General features: G+C 39.5%; 1 protein-coding gene across 1 annotated transcript in view; it reads right to left on the reverse strand.

Annotated features, from left to right (window-relative positions):
• The window catches only part of LOC126092152 (ATP-binding cassette sub-family G member 4), a 334730-nt gene that overhangs the window by 11045 nt on the left and 302315 nt on the right, over positions 1-21370 (reverse strand). The window contains exons 5-9 of the mRNA XM_049907622.1: positions 16133-16371; positions 11781-11927; positions 11465-11622; positions 10945-11113; positions 8437-8537 (exon numbers count right to left, since the gene is read on the reverse strand). Of these exons, the coding sequence (XP_049763579.1) occupies positions 8437-8537; positions 10945-11113; positions 11465-11622; positions 11781-11927; positions 16133-16371 (814 nt within the window). The remainder of the gene's footprint in view (positions 1-8436; positions 8538-10944; positions 11114-11464; positions 11623-11780; positions 11928-16132; positions 16372-21370) is intronic.

Below are 21370 nucleotides of genomic sequence, written 5' to 3' on the forward strand. Positions count from 1 at the left end.
CAAACAGCACCAAAACCAGCTCTTCTCTGCTAGCATGGCAATTACAGGACCCACTATTGCTTCCTATAAAATCCTTCCTACCAATCTTCACAGTTTCCAACTACATACCTGTGGACTGCCTCAGGTGCAATGGGCAAGGGGATGAAGGATATGAAGAGCAAGACTGAGGGTTGGGGAAGGGTGGCTGATATATGGGAGTAAGATGTAGCTGGTACATGGAACAGGAATGTGGCACCAAAGAGCTCAGTTTCATGCAGGCAGGAAAAGTTGCATACAGTGCACGATGATACGGAGGAGTGGATTGAGAGGGTGGAGATACAAGGGGCATTCAAAAATTATGCAACATTTTTTTTTTTTAAAGCAGATTGGTTTTATTCTGGATTCCAATACACCATATTATTACCCACTCTTTTCATTGAAAAACCCTTTTTTCAACATTATTTATGTTCAATGTGGCAGCCTTATGCCATCTTACTGGGAGGGCCTGTATGCCTGCATGGTCCACTCCGCTGCCCAAGAGCCAATGTCTTGCTGCATCAGTAGCCTCACCATCATCCATGTACAGTTTCCCATGGAATGCATCCTTCATTCTGCAGATGGTCCTTTGTTGCTCTTTATTGTCTTCTGTTCAGTGGCGAGGAACTCATTGGGCACACCCCTTTGAGTACCAAACTGATGGGTGAGTGTGTCAGCACTATCAGCAGAGACATCCTCTTGAGCAGTGAGATGTTTGATTGTGATCCACTGATCACCTCAAATGACAGTGTCCACATGTTACAACAGTGCAGGAGGCACAGCTGTGTGCAGATGGCCAGTATTTGGGAGATCAGACAGGTCTGCACAATCTTACTGTGACGACGACAGACGCTTCACCTAACAACTCACTGCACTTTTGTTCTATGCCAGATCTTTATAGACATTCTGCAAGCACCTGTGAATACCTGCAGTCCTCTGGTTTTCTGTTCCATCTCCAGATAATGGCAGCTCTCTGGTTGCAATGCACCTCAGTTACAGACGCCATTTTGAAGGTTATGTATACTGCTTCCACCTATTGGAACTTCATGAAGCTATAAGGGTTGAAGTGGAAATATTCCACAATGTTCCACAACAAATTCCACATTTTATCAACCAAAACTGGCTGAGGTAAAAAATGTATTGCTTCACTTATTGAGTGCCTCTCTTAAAACAGAAGAAGAGAGAGGTTGTATGAGTACAATGAGTGAAATGGGGGTTGTGGGGATAGGAGTGGAGGTGGGATTATGGGGGAAGGGGTAGTGTAGATTGAGACTAGGAGGACTGATGGTCAAAGGATGTGTTGAAAGGACAACTCCCATTTACATAAATCAGAGAAGCAGGTGTTGGAGACAGGTGGAGGTATGATCCACATGTTCCAGCTTGTGAAGCAGTGACTGAAGTCAAGCATGCTGTGTCCAGAAGTATGTTCTACCACTGGATGGTACAGTTGAGCAGTGGGCTACAGGTTGGGAATGGACTTCCATCTTCATTTACATATATACTCCACAAGCCACCATGTGGTGCCTCATGCGAGGTGTCTTGTATCACTGCTTGTCTTTCTCTTCCCTTTTCTGCTTGCAAATGGAATGAGAAAAAAGCAACTGTCTATATGCTTCTGCAGGAGCCCAGGTTCCTCTTATCTTGTCTTCACAGTTGTTACTTGAAAGGTATGATGGTGACAGTAGAATCACTCAGCAGTGTGTTGTAAATGCTGGTTGTCTAGACAAGTTAAATAGTGTTTCATGAAAAGAACTTTTGTTCCTTCTAGGGTTTCCCATTCAAATTCGTGGAGCACTTCCATAATAAGCACAAATTTCATAATATTTTCCTATTGACTGAACTTACCAGTAACAAATGTAACAGCCCACTTCTGAATTGCTTCACTGGTGTAGTATCCTCTCCAATCTCTGTCATCAGGTAAAGGGGACACATTTGTGATGACTGCCCAGAGCTGTTTGGTTTCCTGTCCATACCATGGGCAGTGTGGACTTCGTGTCAGCAAGACCCTCCGGTGGTCTAAGGAGGAAAGTGTGCACATTTTCTTCATCCAGCTGTGTTGATGTCGCCAAGGCTTTCCAATTTATGATGTCACTTTTGTGCACAGTTACTCACTTACTTTTGGTTTTCCTAACAATTTGCTACTGTTGATTTGTTTGTAGGCTGTTGATGATTCTTGGTTTTTCATGTTTTTTAATTACTCTTGGTCTGTCCTTTCCTTCCTTGTGTATGGTTTTTGCTGTCAATCACTTGGTCCTTTCAGCCAATCTCCAGGTTCTCAGTAACCAACATGCAGCACTCTCCCACCTGAACTGTGCATTACTAAAGTGATGATGATACTGACTCTTGCATGCAAATAAGACTGTAATGATGGATCAGAATTTCTGTGACTTTGGCATTTCAAATAACACTGCAGGAACAGATGTGACTGCAACAACAGCTACACCAGATCGGATGCAGGAATTGTTCAAGCAAACTGCAGAGCTGATATAAAAGATGAGCATGTAGCTAGTGGCACAAGCACATGTGAGATAGCCTTTACTACTGCACCTCACCATTCACCTTATCTGACAACACCACAGAGAGGTGGGAAAACTGTCTGCCTCAATTTATGCTGTATTGAAAGGTAAGAGACATATTACATCCTGCAGTCAGAGTGATTTGTTGCTTAGCAGTAGCAGCAGCAGCAGCAGCAGCAGCAGCAGTAGTAGTAGCAGTAGTTCGTCTGTGATTGTGCAAAAGCTGTGCTCATGCATAGACCCTCATATTACATTTTAACAAGTTGTGCAATTTACTGAGGCAGTGTTCCTGCCACCAAACGCAATGAGATTGCAATTTAACCAATAAGGAAGTCTAATGCACCCTGTATGGCAGAATTGCCACTGCTCACCTAGAAATGCAAGTCTGAACGTACTAGTTGTGATGTGTCATATGCTGATTCTTTAATTGCAGACATAGTTGTAAGATTAGCACTGGACAGGGAGATCAAGAGTAGTTCTATGGAGTCATCAGTCCCTTAGTTACACTCAACTTCAAATATTGCCTAAATGCGTATGGTGTCTGCAGCACCTCAAAATGCATTTTCAGATAGTTAGCAAATAGCTCTGCTCTCCACCACAAGCCCGCATCTCGTGGTCGTGCGGTAGCGTTCTCGCTTCCCACGCCCGGGTTCCCGGGTTCGATTCCCGGCGGGGTCAGGGATTTTCTCTGCCTCGTGATGGCTGGGTGTTGTGTGATGTCCTTAGGTTAGTTAGGTTTAAGTAGTTCTAAGTTCTAGGGGACTGATGACCATAGATGTTAAGTCCCATAGTGCTCAGAGCCATTTGAACCATTTGAACCTCTCCACTACATGTTGACAAGTTAGTCCCCCAGATGGCAATCAGGGTGCAACTTCTAAGCAGGGAAGTGTTTCTTGCTCTCAAATAATAATAATAAGAAAGGTAATAAGAAAAGTCCTTCCGCTGCATTGAACATTTCATCAGGAAGGAGGTTTACATATAATGTTTCCTTTCTGTATTTGCGGTAGTTCATGGATGCCACTCCACCTTGCTTTTGTTCAGACTGCTGGACATATCATGATCATTACCAGTGTCCACATTTTTTAACACATGCAATACATTTCTCAAGCAAAGACACTTGGCAGTAGTATACCTGGGCAGGAGAGCAGCACATCAGGCTGATGCACCATTTGCCAACACACTGTGGCTGGCAAAACCTGACAATGAGTTGCAGAACCCAACTGAGCAGCAGTGTTTGCCTCAACTCCAATGTTGACAGCACAGCCAGGTGCCTAATAAACTCCTGATTGAGTACCAATAGCGTTATGACCCATTCTAGGTTGACATGGGGCGAGCAGTTTCTTTGATTAACTAGGAAATCTATCAGCATTTGGGCTCCCCTGCCTGCAGCCACCACAGCAACAGGTTATTTCATACAGCCAGCAAAATATTCCTCTGAGAGAGCAAAATGTGTATGGGCAAAATACAAGAATGAGATTATTTTGTATAGTCAGCAAAAGATTCCCTAGAGATGGCAAATTACCATATGGGCAAAATACAAGAATGTGGAATGACAAACCACCTTCTTGGTTATGTTCTAGGTGCAGTCCCTGAATTGGTTTCAGAGTATTGGGTAAGGTGAACCTCGTGTTAAGCTCAGGCCCATTCCATGATAGGGAACAATTATTAGAGATTTATCAGTAGTTATTTCAGTCTACTGTGGGTAGGGTTAAAGACTTTGAACTCATATTTCACTCAAGCAGTCCTCTGTACCTATATTTTGTCATGCAGTATTTGGGGCACAGCTTAAGCATCACAGGGATCACGCCTACTAACAGCTTCAAAAAACTTGAGGGAATTTCAGTATTTCCTGGGGAAAGTGAACTGTGATACAATGTTCATTCCCCAGGAAGTTCAGCTCGTGCATTCATTGAACCATTTGAGAAAGAAAGGCATTCCATTTGTTTGGTCTCAAAAGTGTCACAAAGCATTTTTGCAGTTGAGAAACTCTAGAGGTTGACTCTGTGCTTAATAATATTTACACCAGGCAACTTCCTGCTCTCTGTAACTGATGTGTCTCAAAATGGTATGGGAGCCATCCTGTCACATATGATTGCTGATGGCACAAAGCAACCAACAGCTTTGGTGTGCAAGACACTCCTGAAGGTACAGCAAAATTATTCACAAATGGAGAAGTAGCCACTGAAAATTGTTTGTGGTGTTACAAGGTTCCACATTTTCCTACATGAGAATAAGTTTCAGTTATCACAGCTCACAGACCCCCACCCCTATTTATCTTTGGTTCACATTCAATCCTTTGAGATGAAATGGCACAGAATTTGCAATGTTGGACATTGCTCTTAAGCAATTCTCATTGTGACATTCATTTGGTCTCACCATACAGCATGCAAATGCTTATGCATTATCACATCTCCTCATTGGCTTCAATGTTGAATCTGACCACCAGGAAGTAGTGTGTTTTATGGACCACACCTTGCGAGGTTTCTCAATCACCACTCGAGGAATAGCAGACTCCTTGCTGCATAGAGTAGTGTCAGTGGTGCAAAGTGTTTGAACAGAGTATTTTCCCAAAGGATCAGACCCAGAGTTCCAAAATTATATAGGCTTAATGTTGTCCAGGGAGTAGTGTCATTTACTGAAGATGCTGAATGTTGCACTGTGTCTGCATCCTTCAGTTACCACACATATCACATCCTTCAGTTACCACACATATCCTGCTAGAGGATGTTGAGGATGAAAGTTTTAGCTCAATGTGATGTTTACTGGCTAGTGATAGACAGCACAGTTCAGTACACAGTGCATACATGCCAGGCTCATATTCACAACTAAATGCTCCAGCACAAAGTTTTTCACCATGGTTCAGTATGGGCACACAAGCTTTGCCAGCTATTTTCAGGGAGCAATATGGTTGCCAATGGTAAATGCACTCTCCAATTCTCCTTATGACATGTGAGTTGCTTCTACAACTGCACGTGCTAAAATCAAATCTCTAGTTACAATTTTTGCCATAGAGGGAGCAAGTCACACCTTGGTATCCAACAGATCCAAGTTCATTTCATCAGGATTTGAGAGAGTGGAGTACAGATCTGACCATTGCCCCTTTGTACCCAGCATCAAACTCAGTCAACAGAGTGAGTGATCAGAACAATGAAGGCACAAATTAAGAAAGCACTGGTATTGGGTTCCTGCTGAAGAAGCCTTAACAATATTTCTTGCAACATACTAGGCCACTCCAGTTAAACAGACAAATCCTGGCTGAGGTACCGCACAGGCATGGGCCTGCATATTCCTGGACCTGCTGTGACTTACACCGTGAACCATAAGCCAAAGTTACACATCCCAATATCTTCAGGGTACTGCTGTGTGAGTTCACACATTTGGCTGGAAGCCAACTTGGGCACTGTATGATATTCTCTGTCATAAGGGATACCAAGTGTTACTCATTGTGGCCTTACAGGACCACCTGATCCATCATTGTAACTAATTCCAGCTGTGACATACCCAGGAGCCATCTCAGCTCATCAAGCCAATACAGGGTATTTACAAGCCCAACATCATCAGTGACCACACTTTTAGGCCTTCACTGTGGACTCCCAGTGTCCCTAGGTTCACACTCTGGCCACAGCCATAGTGCCATTACAACCTGCACCAAGTCCATCACTACCAGCAACAACAGCTGATGATCAAACTGGTGCAGAACTGGCAAGCCATGGAGGTTGAGTCACTTAGTCCAACAAGCAACAGCAGCTTATGATCAAACTGGTGCAGATCTGGCAAGCCATGGGGGTTGAGTCACTTACTCCAACACTGCAATCAGTGTCAGTATCAACATCTCAACAGCAACTGCAGCACCATGTGGACCAGTTCGCAAATGAACAGGACACTAGGATGCAACAGGGAAGGAAACCTCAGAATTTTAGTTGCCGCTTGAGCCACTGACAATGCTCCCATCACAATGTGCCCCCTTGCTCCAGCAGGAAAAACACATGTCTGGTCATTTTCAACCCTGTGCACCTATTAATCCCCATCCAGTTGTGTTAATGTTTCTGAAGCCTTTTGATTACCAATGTTACTTTCACATACAGTTACTCACTTACTGGTTGCTCCTTTGTCAGTTTGCTATTGTGGCTTTTTTTTTTTGTACATTGTTGAAGATTATTGGCTTTCACATTTTCAGGTTACTCTAAGTTTGTCCTTTTCGCTTTGTGCATGGTTTTTGCTTTTGACCACTTAGTTCTTATGGCTGTTTTCTCAGTAACTGACTCCCACACGTAGGTTGTGCATTACTAAAAATGTCTTCCTTTAATCCGACCTGATGGGGCTCCCAAACACTCAAGTATCCACATGGACAGCTGGTCAGTGGTCATGCTCACACAAAATGCTGGACAGGAATTACAGCAGAACTGGTGCATGACATGACACTTTCACAGGTGGCCAATGATACAGTAGGATGCGGCTGGAATGGGATGTGCAGACAGACCTTGTGCCGATGTTTTTCATAGGAGTCTGACCTAAATAGGATGGACCAAATATTTTGTAGAATGTGTAGGCAGCAGAATACCACTTTGGGAGGGTGGAAAAGATTGTGAGTAAGATGTTCCTCATTTATGGATACAATGATAAGTAGACTCCTCTCCACAGTCTCACCCTTCATCTGTTCCAAGAGTATCTTCCAACCCGCACCTCCATGTCACGGTCCACTGTGCACAACTCTCCATGTCTACAGTAGAATGAGTTCACTGGTATCACATTTCTATCCCATGGACCAGCTGCCTCTCCCTCCCAGCTGTCAGCCATCATTCCCTGCAATCCTCCTTCCTCCTCTCCATTTCCTTCCTTGCTCAACAACTTTCTCCCAATATAACCAACTCCTCTTCCTATTGGAGCCACAGTGCCAATACAATGAGATTAGCTGGAACAATGTAGCTGTGCAGCCCTGTGTGAGTGTTTGGGGGAGGGGGGGTTGTTACCCTTACCCTTCCATTATATGGAATTATTGCTTTGTTGATAAGTATTTTGACTTTACAAGTTGTCTTTTATTAAAGTCTGAAAGTTTGTTCAAAATGCAAATTAATTTCTGCACTAACTGCTGCAGAGGCAAGGCATTGTGAAATATATCATTTGTTGGAATCCAGTAGGCTGAGAAAGGGGCTACAGATATCTATTAAAAGAAAAGAGTTTTGAGTTATCATGAATGTCATTCCACTTCTGCAATTCCTGCCCAAAAGTAATTTGTGAGGGAGCATTTTAGTAAAACAATGTATCTGAAAATGATGTTATCTAACCTAAGGGAATACATGAGGTGGAACAATTGCTTACCACTCTAAAGAAACTAAAACTTTTCTGTGAATTCGGTGACTCAAGCATAGCTACTAGCCCTAGCTGTGTTCGCCAGTTATAAAGACATTGTGTGAACCATCACAAACTTCAATGACTGGCATGTTAACAAATGTTCTGCAATTATGGAGGATGACAACTCTTTCATTGTAATTTTAGTTATTTGTACCCTGTGAGTAATTTTAGTTATTTGTACCCTAGGAGTCTTGTCTTCCTTATGTAAACTCATTACAAAAAACTCTGCAAACCAAACTTGCTTGCTATCAGAAGTGAACACAATATTTAAACAGTTGTTGTGTATACTGTACACTGTTATCAGATATGAGCAAATTATTTGACAATATGATCCTAAAAAGTGCATGAGACAGAGTGCTGAAGTTGTTACATGTCATATGTTTACAATGATAGTAGTTGTCACTGTTTCTGAGTCTTTCCAGCATTAATTTTCAACTTTTATTCCTTATGCTGTAGTTTGGGAAACCAGTACATTTCTCCTGTTCATACAACACTCAGTCAAATTTTATATTAATAATTTTTACATCAGCACATAAATATTACTGTGTATTACCTGTAATGGAATATCTGAAAGCAGTTTTGCAAAGTAGTAAGATGTGAGGCAGTACCAGTTGTTCAGGTGCTCTCGTAGAAACACAGATGCTTCTAAAGGAACTGGAAAACACAAATAATTTTTAAGAAACTTGTGTCCTTCAAAAGTTTTTATTAAAAAAATTCATAATAATTTTATTTTTCTGTAAGAAGCAATATATTGTACTCTTATCTGTCTACAGTAATTTGTAGTGCTTTTCTCTTGGTTTTATGCTTGGTATTGTAAGCTATGTAGAATGAAATGATCTTATGCGAACTGTGTGTAAAACATATTACCATGCCTATGAACATGCTTCACCTTTGAAAGGAAAATGAAGTACCATTTAGTACATAAGCTGGTTCATTAGTTTCATACATCCAGCAGTGAGTCAGCTGCCTCACCCTCATTGTGAATGATCTTATAACTATTCAAACTCAGATAATGCATGTTTTCTGAAACATAACCATATATTAATTCACCAAAACGTTTTGTTTTGCTTCCACAGTTGTCTTCTGAATGCCCAGGAGCAAAGCAGGACCACTTACCATCCTCCACACAAACTCCTGGAGAGATCATACCATGAATGTTTCAACTTGAGTGTTCACCAGAAACTGAACTTCAGTGCTGCTGAAAGTTCTCATAACTAATCAGCTTGGAATAAATTTATGTTAGTTTGAATAAAATTCAGAATTACATCTGGAGTCATGGTGGGTACAAAATTTTTAGTTTCAACAGATAATGAACTGTGTAATTATATGTGCACAATAACAATACTAATTCCTGGAAACTCACCTGTAGCTGACTGATGTCTGGAACATAAGAGCACACAACAGCAAACAGTACTATTGGTTGCCTTTCCTATATTTTACATAAGTATATCTGTAGATACGTATCAGAGAAATTGAATATGTTAAGATATTCAGATTCTCTTAATGACACAAGGCTTCTTGAAAACATTACTACATATACAAATGTTAATTATCTACTACAAGCTGAATTGTGGTTCTACAACTACTGTATGACAGATGGTACTTCCCATTATTATATACGTATTAGGGTTTCTTTTCATTACATTCACATATGGTAGGTGGGAAGAATGACCTTAAATCCCTCCATGGACACTGTTATTAGTCTAATGTTGTCTTTGTAGTCCTTATTAGGGTGATACATAAGAAGTTGTAGTATCTTCCTAGATTCCTCACTTAATACTGTTCCTTGACTCTCTGTAAATAAACTTGCACAGAGTAGTTGGTGCCTATCTTCTAGCATCTGCCAGTTCAGGTTTTTCAGAATTTGTGTGATGCTCTCCCCTGGGTCAAACAAATGTGTAACCAGTCATGTTGCCTTTTTTGTATACATTCAATATCCCCTTTAGTCTTATTTGTTACAGGTCCCACACACTTCAGAAGTATTCTAGGATGGGCCACAAAAATGTTTTGTAAGTAATCTCCACGGTAAACTGATTATATTTTCCCAGTATCCTACCAATCAACTGATGATGATGATGATGATGAGCGTTTGGCGTCATTGGCCGGGAGGCCCCACGCGGGGCAGGTCCGGCCGCCTTGGTGCAGGTCTTATTACATTCGGCGCCACATTGGGCGACCTGCACGCCGGATGGGGATGAAATGATGATGAACACAACACAACACCCAGTCCCTGAGCGGAGAAAATCTCCGACCCAGCCGGGAATCGAACCCGGGCCCGGAGGACGGCAATCCGTCACGCTGACCACTCAGCTACTGGGGCGGACAATCAACTGATGTCTGTCACTTATAGACATGATTGAATATATGTGATCATTCCACTTCATAACCCTACAAACTGTTACACCAAAGTATATGTTCAAGTTGACTGATCCCAATTCTGACTCGCTGATATTGTATTGTAGTAAATAATATGAGCTGCAGGCTCCAAACATGCTTCCTGGGCAAGCCTGAAGTTACTTCTACAGTGGTTCATGATTCTCTGTCGAAGATAATCTGCTGCTGCATCCTCCATACAAAGAAATCCTTAGACTAGTGAAAAGAGTCACGCCATGCTCCACGTGATCATACTTAGGTTAATTGGTGTTGATGTGGTAGTGTTTAATACTTTTTTGGATGTCAAAAGATACTATATCAACTTGACAGCTTGATCCTTGGCTTCATGTGAGAAAAGCAGGAGGTGAGTGATGGATGTTTCCAGAAACCATGCTGATTGGCTTGGAAGAAGTCATTCTGTTTGAGATTAGATAGAGTTTGAGCACAGGCTGTCTTCTAAGAATCCACAGTTGGATGTCAATTGACAGTGGGCAGTATGTTTGAGTATCACTTCTGCTTCCTTTCTTGCAGATGAATGTAACCTCTGTTTCTTTCAATTACTGGACACACTTGAAAGAGCAAAAAGTGACAGTGGCTGAAATTTAAATTGCTCACCATGTTATGCAAGAGGCTAGTCACATTACAGAATGCATAAAACTAGTGCAATATTATAACACATAATACTTACATGCATGAACGGTTGGAACAGCATTTGAGAAGAACAGGAACATGATGAAGAAGAACAGACATGCCACATTACTTTCCACTTTTGCAGCATCATTTCCAATCCCATAATATAGTGTACCAAGTAATAATCCAACAACAACATGTGTTACAAATCTTATATAGGCCAAGTGCTACAAAAAAGAGAGACAACATTTATTTTCACCTCTATTGAAAGTTATAGTACAAAGAAAATATAATTTACAGAGTACTCTTTGCTCATAACAACTGATAGTTTAGAGGATAGGGTGTATACAGATCTAGAAAAAGACATAAATAAAGGAAGCCTTTCTTTCATCTCATATTGTCATGTATAGTTATATAAATAAAATAGAAAGAAACATTTCACATGGGAAAAATATATTAAAAACAAAGATTCCATGACTTACCAAACGGGAAAGCGCTGGTAGATAGGCACATATCTACCAGCGCTTTCCCGTTTGGTAAGTCATGGAATCTTTGTATAGTTATATAGAAACACATACCGTATCGCGGAATGTACACCGCATTGACCTTTGCAACAGAATAGCAAATTGTCTCCATCTGCTAATAGGATAGGGAGAAGAGCAGTACCATTTCCTTACAACTGCCATATTTTGTGCAGCAGGGTCATGATTTGCTTCTCCATTGCTTATCATCCGAGCTGTAACATGTAACATTTTACCTATTATTTCATAAAAGTGTGCCAGACATATCATTTCATTTTGTTTAAGAATGTACATTTCCACAAACTGCAAAACTTTAAATACACATGGAGTTTGGAATAAGTGAATTATGAAATAAGTGGATCTCTTTACTTACTTTCTTCATTAACAGTCTCCTCCTTTGCATCATGTAATTCCATAACATCCTTTTCCTCATGGGCTTCATTTGAAAAATTTTTCTGCACATAGAAATTGACCAAATTTTCTATTGTTTGTCCTCGCTCTTTGCAAGCAACCTCAAGTGCTTAAAGAGAAATTTTTGAGAATAAATTGTTAGTTTTATGTAGATAGACAATAAGTCAGTAATTGTTTAAATATTGGAAAATTCAGGATGGACTAACAAAAATATGAATTAAGATAAACTGCATAAACTGCTACTCACCACATAGAAGAAGTGTAGAGTGACAGACAGGCACATTTTAAAGTAGATTAAGCTATCAAACAAAATTCTTCATCAAAAAGGAAGATGATGAGACTTACCAAACAAAAGCGCTGGCAGGTCGATAGACACACAAACAAACACAAACATACACACAAAATTCTAGCTTTCGCAACCAACGGTTGCCTCGTCAGGAAAGAGAGAAGGAGAGGGAAAGACAAAAGGATTTGGGTTTTAAGGGAGAGGGTAAGGAGTCATTCCAATCCCGGGAGCGGAAAGACTTACCTTAGGGATCCGCTCCCGGGATTGGAATGACTCCTTACCCTCTCCCTTAAAACCCAAATCCTTTTGTCTTTCCCTCTCCTTCCCTCTTTCCTGATGAGGCAACCGTTGGTTGCGAAAGCTAGAATTTTGTGTGTATGTTTGTGTTTGTTTGTGTGTCTATCGACTTGCCAGCGCTTTTGTTTGGTAAGTCTCATCATCTTTCTTTTTAGATATATTTTTCCCACGTGGAATGTTTCCCTCTATTATATTCATAAAATTCTTCATCAGATTTAGAAATCTACATACACACACAATTCGCATACACATGGCCACAGTCATCTCTTGAGTGCAGGGCTCGACAACAATGAGTAGCAATCTCAGCTCGTACACTATTGGGGTAAACAAGAGACCTCAGGTGAAGAGGGGTATGGGTAGCAGGGCCATGTGTGAAAGCAGCCATCTGTTTACCAACTTAGCTACAAATTCCCAGTACCCTATCTGCACACTATCGCAGATGAGCTGTCTGTTCACATGAATGGCCATCACAAAACTGTGGTGCTCTGAAACATATTCTCTGTTCTCGCAAACCTAGTTTTTGTCCTCCACCTATCTCTATGCCCTCTCCTGCTCCCACTTCAGCTGCACATGTGCCTTTTTTCTCATCAGCCCTACACCTAGCTAACAGTGGCCATGTGCATACAAATTGTATGTGTATGAATGTGTGTGTGTGTTAAGCTATCCTAATTCATATTGATTACAAGTTTACTAATATGATAAATGTACCCTATGGAGTAATGTCTAAATTCTACATGAAACATTATGAACAGGACTAAAAGATGTATTTTATTATGCTTTTTAAACTATTCCAAAAGTATCACTGGAATAAACAGTTTATCACCTGATGATTCAAAGAGAACTTAGATGTTGACCTCCACTTCAGAGATGGCTACATCAGTACCTCCGTCCATATCAAACCTACTAACCACCAGCAATACCTCCACTTTGACAGCTGCCACCCATTCCATACCAAGAAGTCTCTTCTGCACAGTCTAGCCACCCGTGGTCATCACATCTGCAGTGACGAGCAGTCCTTCTCTAAATATACTGAGGGTATCACTGAAGCCTTCACTGACCATAATTATCCTCCCATCCTTGTACAAAAACAAATCTCCTGTGCCTTATCTTTCCAGTCTCCCTCCACCTCCCAAAGTCCCACAGTCCGGCAAAAGAGGAGCATTTCCCTCACAACTCAGTACCATCCGGTACTGGAGCAACTGAATTACATTCTTCATCAGGGTTTCGATTACCTCTCGTTGTGCCCTGAAATGAGAAATGTCCTACCCACTATCCTTCCCACCCCTCCTACTGTGGTATTCCGCTGTCCACCGAACCTACACAATATACTCGTCCATCCTTACACAACTCCTGCTCCCAATCCCTTACTGCATGGCTCATGCCTCTGTAATAGACCTAGATGCAAGAACTGTCCCATACAGCCTCCTACCAGCACCTACTCCAGTCCGGTCACTAACAGCACCTATCCCATCAAAGGCAGGGCTACCTGTGAAACCAGTCATGTGATTTACACGCTAAGCTGCAACTACTGTGCTGCATTCTATGTAGGCATGACAACCAAAAAGCTGTCTGTATGCATGAATGGCCACCGACAAACTGTGCCTAAAAACCAAGTGGACCATCCTGTTGCTGAAACCGCTGCCAAATGTGATACCCCTCATCTCAATGACTGCTTCACAGCCTGTGCCATACAGATCCTTCCCACCCACACCAGCTTTTCTGAATTGCGCAGATGGGAACTTTCCCTGCAATACATCCTATGTTCCCATAACCCTCCTGGCCTCAACCTTCATTAGTCACAGTCCTCGCCCATCCAGACCCCTCCCTGTTCCCATTCCAGCACTACACAGCCGTCATTTCACAGCCACACCCAGTCTTTTAATTTATTTTTATTTTTATTTCTCTCCTTTCCACTACTTACCCCTCCCCCCTCCGGACCTTCTCTCCTGCCCACCGTCTAAACAGCAACACTTCACTGTCTGCCACTCCCACCATACTATCCCTCCCCCTCCCCGCCCCAGCCTCCTCCATACCCCCACTCAGTCACCACTCCAGTCACGCACTGGTGCTGCTGCTTGCAGTGCAGTTTCAGCTCTCTGAGACTGCAGATGTGTGTGCAAGTTGTGTTTGCGTCAGTGTGTGTGTGCATGTGTGTATGTGTGTCTACTGCTGACAAGGGCCTTAATGGCCGAAAGCTATGAGTGTGTGAATCTTTTTATTGTGCCTACCATGACTGAGCATCTCTGCTATATGGTGAGTAGCAACTTTCCTTCTCAGGTATTGTTAAGGTCAATTAAAAATTGATAATATTTGATTTTAACAAATTCTTCTTTTCTTCCTGAAACATTTCTGTTTATACAGGTCATTTACAGAGTCTCTCTTAATCTTCTCTTTTCTCCCATAGTCTGTCATTCAGCACATTGACCAATTAATAGCAATAATTTCTTAGAAAGCATTTTAAAACACAATTAAATCTGACATAAAAGAAAATCGTTTTTGACCAGATGTTTGAGTGGAGTGAAAACAAGACTCCCTAGAAATTACACAATGCATTTTTGTCTGAATTTTCATAACCGAATGAAAAATAGAAAATGGACAAATGGGGTATCAAACTGACCAGCATGAGGTCTGCTTTCGCAAAAAAATAGTTTAACTACTTAAAAGTAATCAGGCTAATTGATAAAAACTTTATTACTTACTTGAGCATAAATGAAATGTTAGAAAGTTCATCTCTTCAAGGCCTAACTATTTTGCACAAAAAAGTTTTAACTGTCAATGAAAACATTTGAGAAAAAAGGTCAAATATTTTGTGAAATGATTTGTCTAAACATAAGAAATGAAACACATGAGAGATATTTGACATGCCTTTGAATGATACTTGAAAAAATTAACAGCAAATGAGGTGCTAATTGAGAAATTAAAGTTTGATATTTAACTTAAAATGTTAGAGTTTTAAAGAGTTCTAGAGTATATTTATCTGTGGATTATGTAGATCATGCATCCTCATTTGCTGTAAATGATTTTGAACATTGTTCAATGGTGTATCAAATGTTTCTCTAATCTATTTCATTTCTTACTTTTAGACAAATCATTTCACAATACATGTGACCCATTTTTTCAAATGTTTTATTATTATTAAAATCTTAGGATTCTTTGGCTTGTTAAAATTGAGCTGAAAATAGTCTTTAGGATATCAAGAATAATCAGTGCTGGATTATTCAAACATTCCTCTGTTAGTCAATAAGCCACATGCCCATCAATTTTGTGTTTGATAGTAGCAACTTTGTTCTCAGTTTGCATATGACAATCAGTTATTCTACTATATCTATCATTACTGGAACAGAAGGCATTTTTACCAAGGAATGTTCAGTATTGAAGTCACATGCACATTTGTAGGTAAAATTGTTCAGTATTTCACTTTTGATTATAATAAGAGTGCTTACTAATGGAGCACAATAGTGCCTAACAACCACAACTCCTGCAGCAGGTTACAGTGCTAGTACTGTGTGAACATCTAATGAGTTCTCATAATGGATAACCATCAATTCAAAGACACTGCCCTTTGCAAAACCCTAAACTGACAGTTAAGGAAAATCAATGATTTCAGTTACATAGACCAGACAAAAGCTTTAAGCTATGTCATTTTATCAATAACACAAGTTGCTTTTTCAAAGAAGTAACAAAGATACTATAAAGATGTGTAATACACCACAAATGTGTGCTTAACTTACCAAAGTCAGCTGGGTTATAATACATGGGGTAGTGAAATCCAGCAGCTTCAAAAGTTTCAATCATATTACTGATGAAGCCATTATAAATACACTGACCATCTGACATGATGAGCAAGTCATCAAACATTTGAAATAACCTAGAACTCGGCTGATGCACAACACATATCACAGTTCGGCCACCTGCTGCCAGAGATTTTAAATGAGATATCATTTGTACAGATGATATGCTGTCAAGCCCACTGGAATAAACAAATAACACTTAAAATATTACAAATATTTCCTAAAATACATACATCTTGTATGCTTAATGCATCAGCTGATACCATATACTAAGCGAAGATGACATTCAACATTTTAAGTGTAAAAAAATGCCACTTTTTATTAAAGCAGCATTTTTCCTTTAAGTGCTGACAGAATTCTCCACTAAAGACAAATATAAAAATTATACTAAAATACATAGAAACACAAATAGATGAAATAAAATGAGTTACTAAATTTAAATTTTTTGGAGAAAACATTTATCAGAATGGACCACAAAAATTTGCTGTAGATGCAAGTAAAACGGAAAGGAGGATATGCTTTTCTACGAAATGACATAGTGTCCAATGGTAGCATTTTCATAAAACAATCAAATATTAATTTATTATGTCAAAATTTGGATGCACAAATTAGTGCATGATCACTTGATTTAACTAAAAGCATGTACAATAAGAAATTTATCTAGTAATACAAAACTAAAACACTCACCAACTGGGGGCAGAACACACACATAAAAGCAGCTTGTAATTAGGACTAATTCTACCTGAAGAAGGAGCCACTGGCTTCAAAAGCTTGCCTAATTACAACCCTGTTTTATGTGTGTGTTCTGCCATCACTTGGTGAGTAGGTTTTTTATCTATCCAATTAAATTTTTTGTCAAAAATTGATCATTTTTGTTGTTATAAAACTAAAACACTGTACCACAATGGAAACGCCAGCTTGTTTATATCTAAGTGAATGCTTGGCAGTGAACTATATTTTAGGCAGAACAGAGGTCTTGAAAGATGCAGTGTTAGAAAAATAATTGTTGCAATATAAACCACAGATAGTTAGGAAATGAGAAGTAATGAGAAGATCTATTAAAATACACAGAAAATATCAAAAGTAATCGCAAAGTGAAGGTTAATCTTTGGACACACTGAAGTGTAACATATTGGTCTGGGGAAATTGATGTGTTACCTCTTCTTTTCTCTAGCCGATGAATGGCGGTCACGACATTTTCAATGTGTTTCTAATGTTAGGGTAGTAGTCAGTTTCAATCCATGTATGGTGCACAGGAATTCATGTCTTTTGTTATGCACTGTGAGATGAAATGGTCACAGAGTATTGGGGGGGACAATGTCTGACAGCGTTTCTGCACTTTGTGGCATTTGCTGTTCGGGCAGTTACTCCATGATGACAATGATCCTGACAAGGAGATGCACTATTGCCCATGAAACCTTGGAAATCCTGACAATAGAATGATGTCAGGAAAATTGAAGTTGGATTTGTCTGACAGGTCTTGAGTGAAAAAGACTGAGTTATGTTCACAACTGTTGGGAGCTTTTGTTCTGTCAGTAGCTGTAATGTGGGGTGTATGTATTGCAAATGAGAGACAATATACACATATAAAAGAAGAAGCTGTAACTGTTATTCAGTAGCATTTGGTAGTTTGAATTATTTTTCATATTGCACAGACATTGCAACCCCGAAGAAGGAGTCTAAAGTTACAAGATCCAGACCACAGTTATTCTAATTGCCATTTACATAACAAGCAGCCACTATTAATAAATAATGGTTATTGTAAAAATTTTACACAACCAACCCTCCTTACAACCATCAACTGCAAAACCTCTACAACTTCTACCAAATGAGTGAGAATAGGCTAATATAGCAAATATTCTGGTATTTATTATAAAATTCAACAATAGTATGGGTTACAGAAACAAGAAAAGAACAAGAAAGAAACAATCGAAGAGCTGGAAATATCGAAACGCATCTTTTTTAAGAATAAAACACTAAATTTAGAAGGCTTTCAATGCAAAAATACTATGAAATCAGGAATAACAAACAAAAGAAAGGAAAAGATGACTCAGGGAGCAGATGAAAGTGTACTGAAAAAACAGGAACCAACAAAGAAAGAAGGGGTATTGAAGTTGTGTGATCTTATTTGGTCAATGCAGAAGTTTAAAAAAATAGAAAAACTTACTATGCAGCTGTTCATAGCAGAAGATGATTTGAAAATTTTGGAAGGTAACTGGAAAACAGCAAACTGTCTTCCGTGATGGTAATACTGTGCTACAGGTCAAGATTGAAGATTAGTTGGCACTAAAAACATATACATATGCATTAATAGAAAGTATGTTTGTAATTGCCTTAGTAGATTGTATGTTTGTTATGCCTTTAGAAACTTGATTGAAATACAACTTCAATTTGTAGTGTGACATTCCTTTAACAGACAATAATTAAAAATGGTATGATAGTGTTGCTTATGATTAGTAAATCAGTGAGCAAATTGAAGTCCACCCTCACGGACATATGATTGTCATCTCTGGCAGCTTGCGCCAGAATGCAGTTGTCACGAGCATATAAGCAGCAGTTTGGAAGGGGCAGAGAAGGGGAAGGGATAGCAGTGTATTGGGGGGGGGGGGGGGGGGGAGTGCTGTCTGGCAGAGTGTGCAGGGACTAGATTGCCAAAAGGCACAATGTTGGGAGACTGTGGGGCAGGGAGTTGGGGAGGGGGAAGAGAACAAAGCGAAAAAGGAGAGGAGTGGGGAAAGATGGATGGGTGTGTTAGCAGAGGACAGCACACAGAGAGGGTGGGAGGTGAGAGTAGGGAGAAGGTGCAGGACAGAGGGGGTGGAAACAATTTAATGGAGTATATGGGGACAGTATGTTACCATACACTGAGGCTGAGATAATTTCAGGGATGGAGAACATGTTGTAAGAATGAGTCCCAGCTGTGCAGTTCAGAAAAGCTGGTGGTGGTGTGGAGAATCCAGATGGCTCAGGTAGTGAAGCAGCTATAAAATCGAGCATGTTATGTTCAGCTGCATATTGTACCACAATGTGATGAACTTTGCTCTTGGCCACAATTTGGTAGTGGTTGTTCTTCCTGGTGGCCAGCTGACTTGGAACAAAAAACTTTGTCTTTAAAAAACAAAAGCTTATCTGGGTGGGATGAAATACCCACATCTGTAATCAAGAGAGTGGATAATATCATTTCACAACCACTGTCATTTATCATAAACCAACTTTTGAGCAGGGATATTTCCCCAATGTATTAAAATATGCTGAGATAAAACCACTATTTGGAAAGTGTTTGACAGGAGAAGTGGAGAATTACTGCCCTATCTCTCTTCTGCTGGTACTTTCTAAAGTGTTCAAAAAGACTGTAGCAAAACAAATTCAAAAATTTCTTACTGCAAATGACATAATTTTTAAAAATCAGTTCAGATTCCAACAAGGAAAAAGCACTGTAAATGCAATCAATGAGTTTACTCAAAAGATATTCTCCTCATTAGATACAGATGGGAAGGCCACAAGAATATTCTGTGATCTGACAAAAACTTTTGATTGAATGAACCAGGCCTTACTTCTACATAAATTACATATATATGGAATCAGAGACAATGCTTTAGAATGGTTCACGTTTAACTTAAGAAATAGAAACCAAAGAGTAATTATAACCTCAAATGCAAGAAATTACTCCTCAAACTGGAACACAATTGGCCAAGAAGTCCTGCAGAGTTCAATATTGGATCCTATCTGTTCCTTTTCTACATAGACAACCTACCACATGCTACTGATGCTCATTCAGTTTTATCTACTGATGATACATGATGTCTAATTGAAAACGAGTGCCTGAAAGACTTCTGGGAAATGCCATAAAAACTTTAGAGAAATTTTGTTCTTTGTTTCATCAAAATGGCCTGAAAGTAACTATAATTAAAACCAAAATGATGCAGTTCGAAGCTAAATCATTTGAATGAAGTAAAATAAAGGTACTTTGCAATGACCAGGATATCACAGAAGCAAAGCCTGTGAAGTTATGATGGCTAAATCTTGATAAAATTTAAACTAGAAGGTATAAAGAGACTGCTTAGCAAATAAACTTAACAGTGTTGATTTTGCAGTATATATTTTGTCAGGTACCACAAGCATAGACACCAGAAAGATAGTCTATCACTCTTGTTTGCTTGAGTCAATTATTCATTATGGCATAATCTTCTGGGGAAATTCTGCAAGTGTCAAGGACTCCTAGTATTAAATACTACAACAACTACTACTAAAAACACTATATTTATTCTAACCTTTATGTACATGAGATATTGTTGCTATATAAAAATCAATATACACATAACTCTCTATTTTGCCCACAACTAAAGCACTCACCACAGAGAGAATTTTTAACTCCCAACACACCATTTAAAGCTCTATACCCAAACACCAGAGTATATGGGGTTAAAAATTTACAATAAAATAAAAGGCAGTAATATATTTAACATGAAGCAGGTTCACTGAAAAGATTACTCTGGACTCGTCTGGTAGACAAGTGTTATTGTTTTATTTAAGAATTCCTTGAGGACAGATTTACAGCTTGAACAATAAAATTAAACATTTATTTTTGTATTCTGGAAACTGTAGGTGTAATTGTGTAGCAATATCTCAGAATTGTATTTAACATAATGTTAAAATCCTGATGTATATCAAACACATCAAATCAACATGATTTGAAATTGTATGTTATGAGATGAATAAATCTATTCGATTCTATCCTCGAATGAACAACACAAGTCTTGTACACAGAAGAAATGAAGATTACTGTGACCAATACTGTAAGTGATTTGGGAACTGGGGTGATAGGATTGCAAGAGAAACAGTTTGCTGTTATGACACACAGTTGAACATACCAACCAATTTGGTATAATTTTGTCAGTTGGCACAGAAACAGTTTGCAAGTATATGTGGAAGAGGAAGCTGATTTATGGTGAAATAACGTCTGGTGTGTTTTTCATATGGAGGCTTAAATGAATGATTATTTGAAGCTAAATGTACCTAAATATCCTCCATACATCTATTTTATTCACAATACTTAAGTGATTTGGGAACTAGGGTGATAGGATTGCAAGAGAAACAGTTTGCTGTTATGACACACAGTTGAACACACCAGCCAATTTGGTATAATTTTGTCAGTTGGCACAGAAACAGTTTGCAAGT

This window comes from Schistocerca cancellata, chromosome 7, assembly GCF_023864275.1.
Source record: "Schistocerca cancellata isolate TAMUIC-IGC-003103 chromosome 7, iqSchCanc2.1, whole genome shotgun sequence".
NCBI classification, from domain to species: domain Eukaryota; kingdom Metazoa; phylum Arthropoda; class Insecta; order Orthoptera; family Acrididae; genus Schistocerca; species Schistocerca cancellata.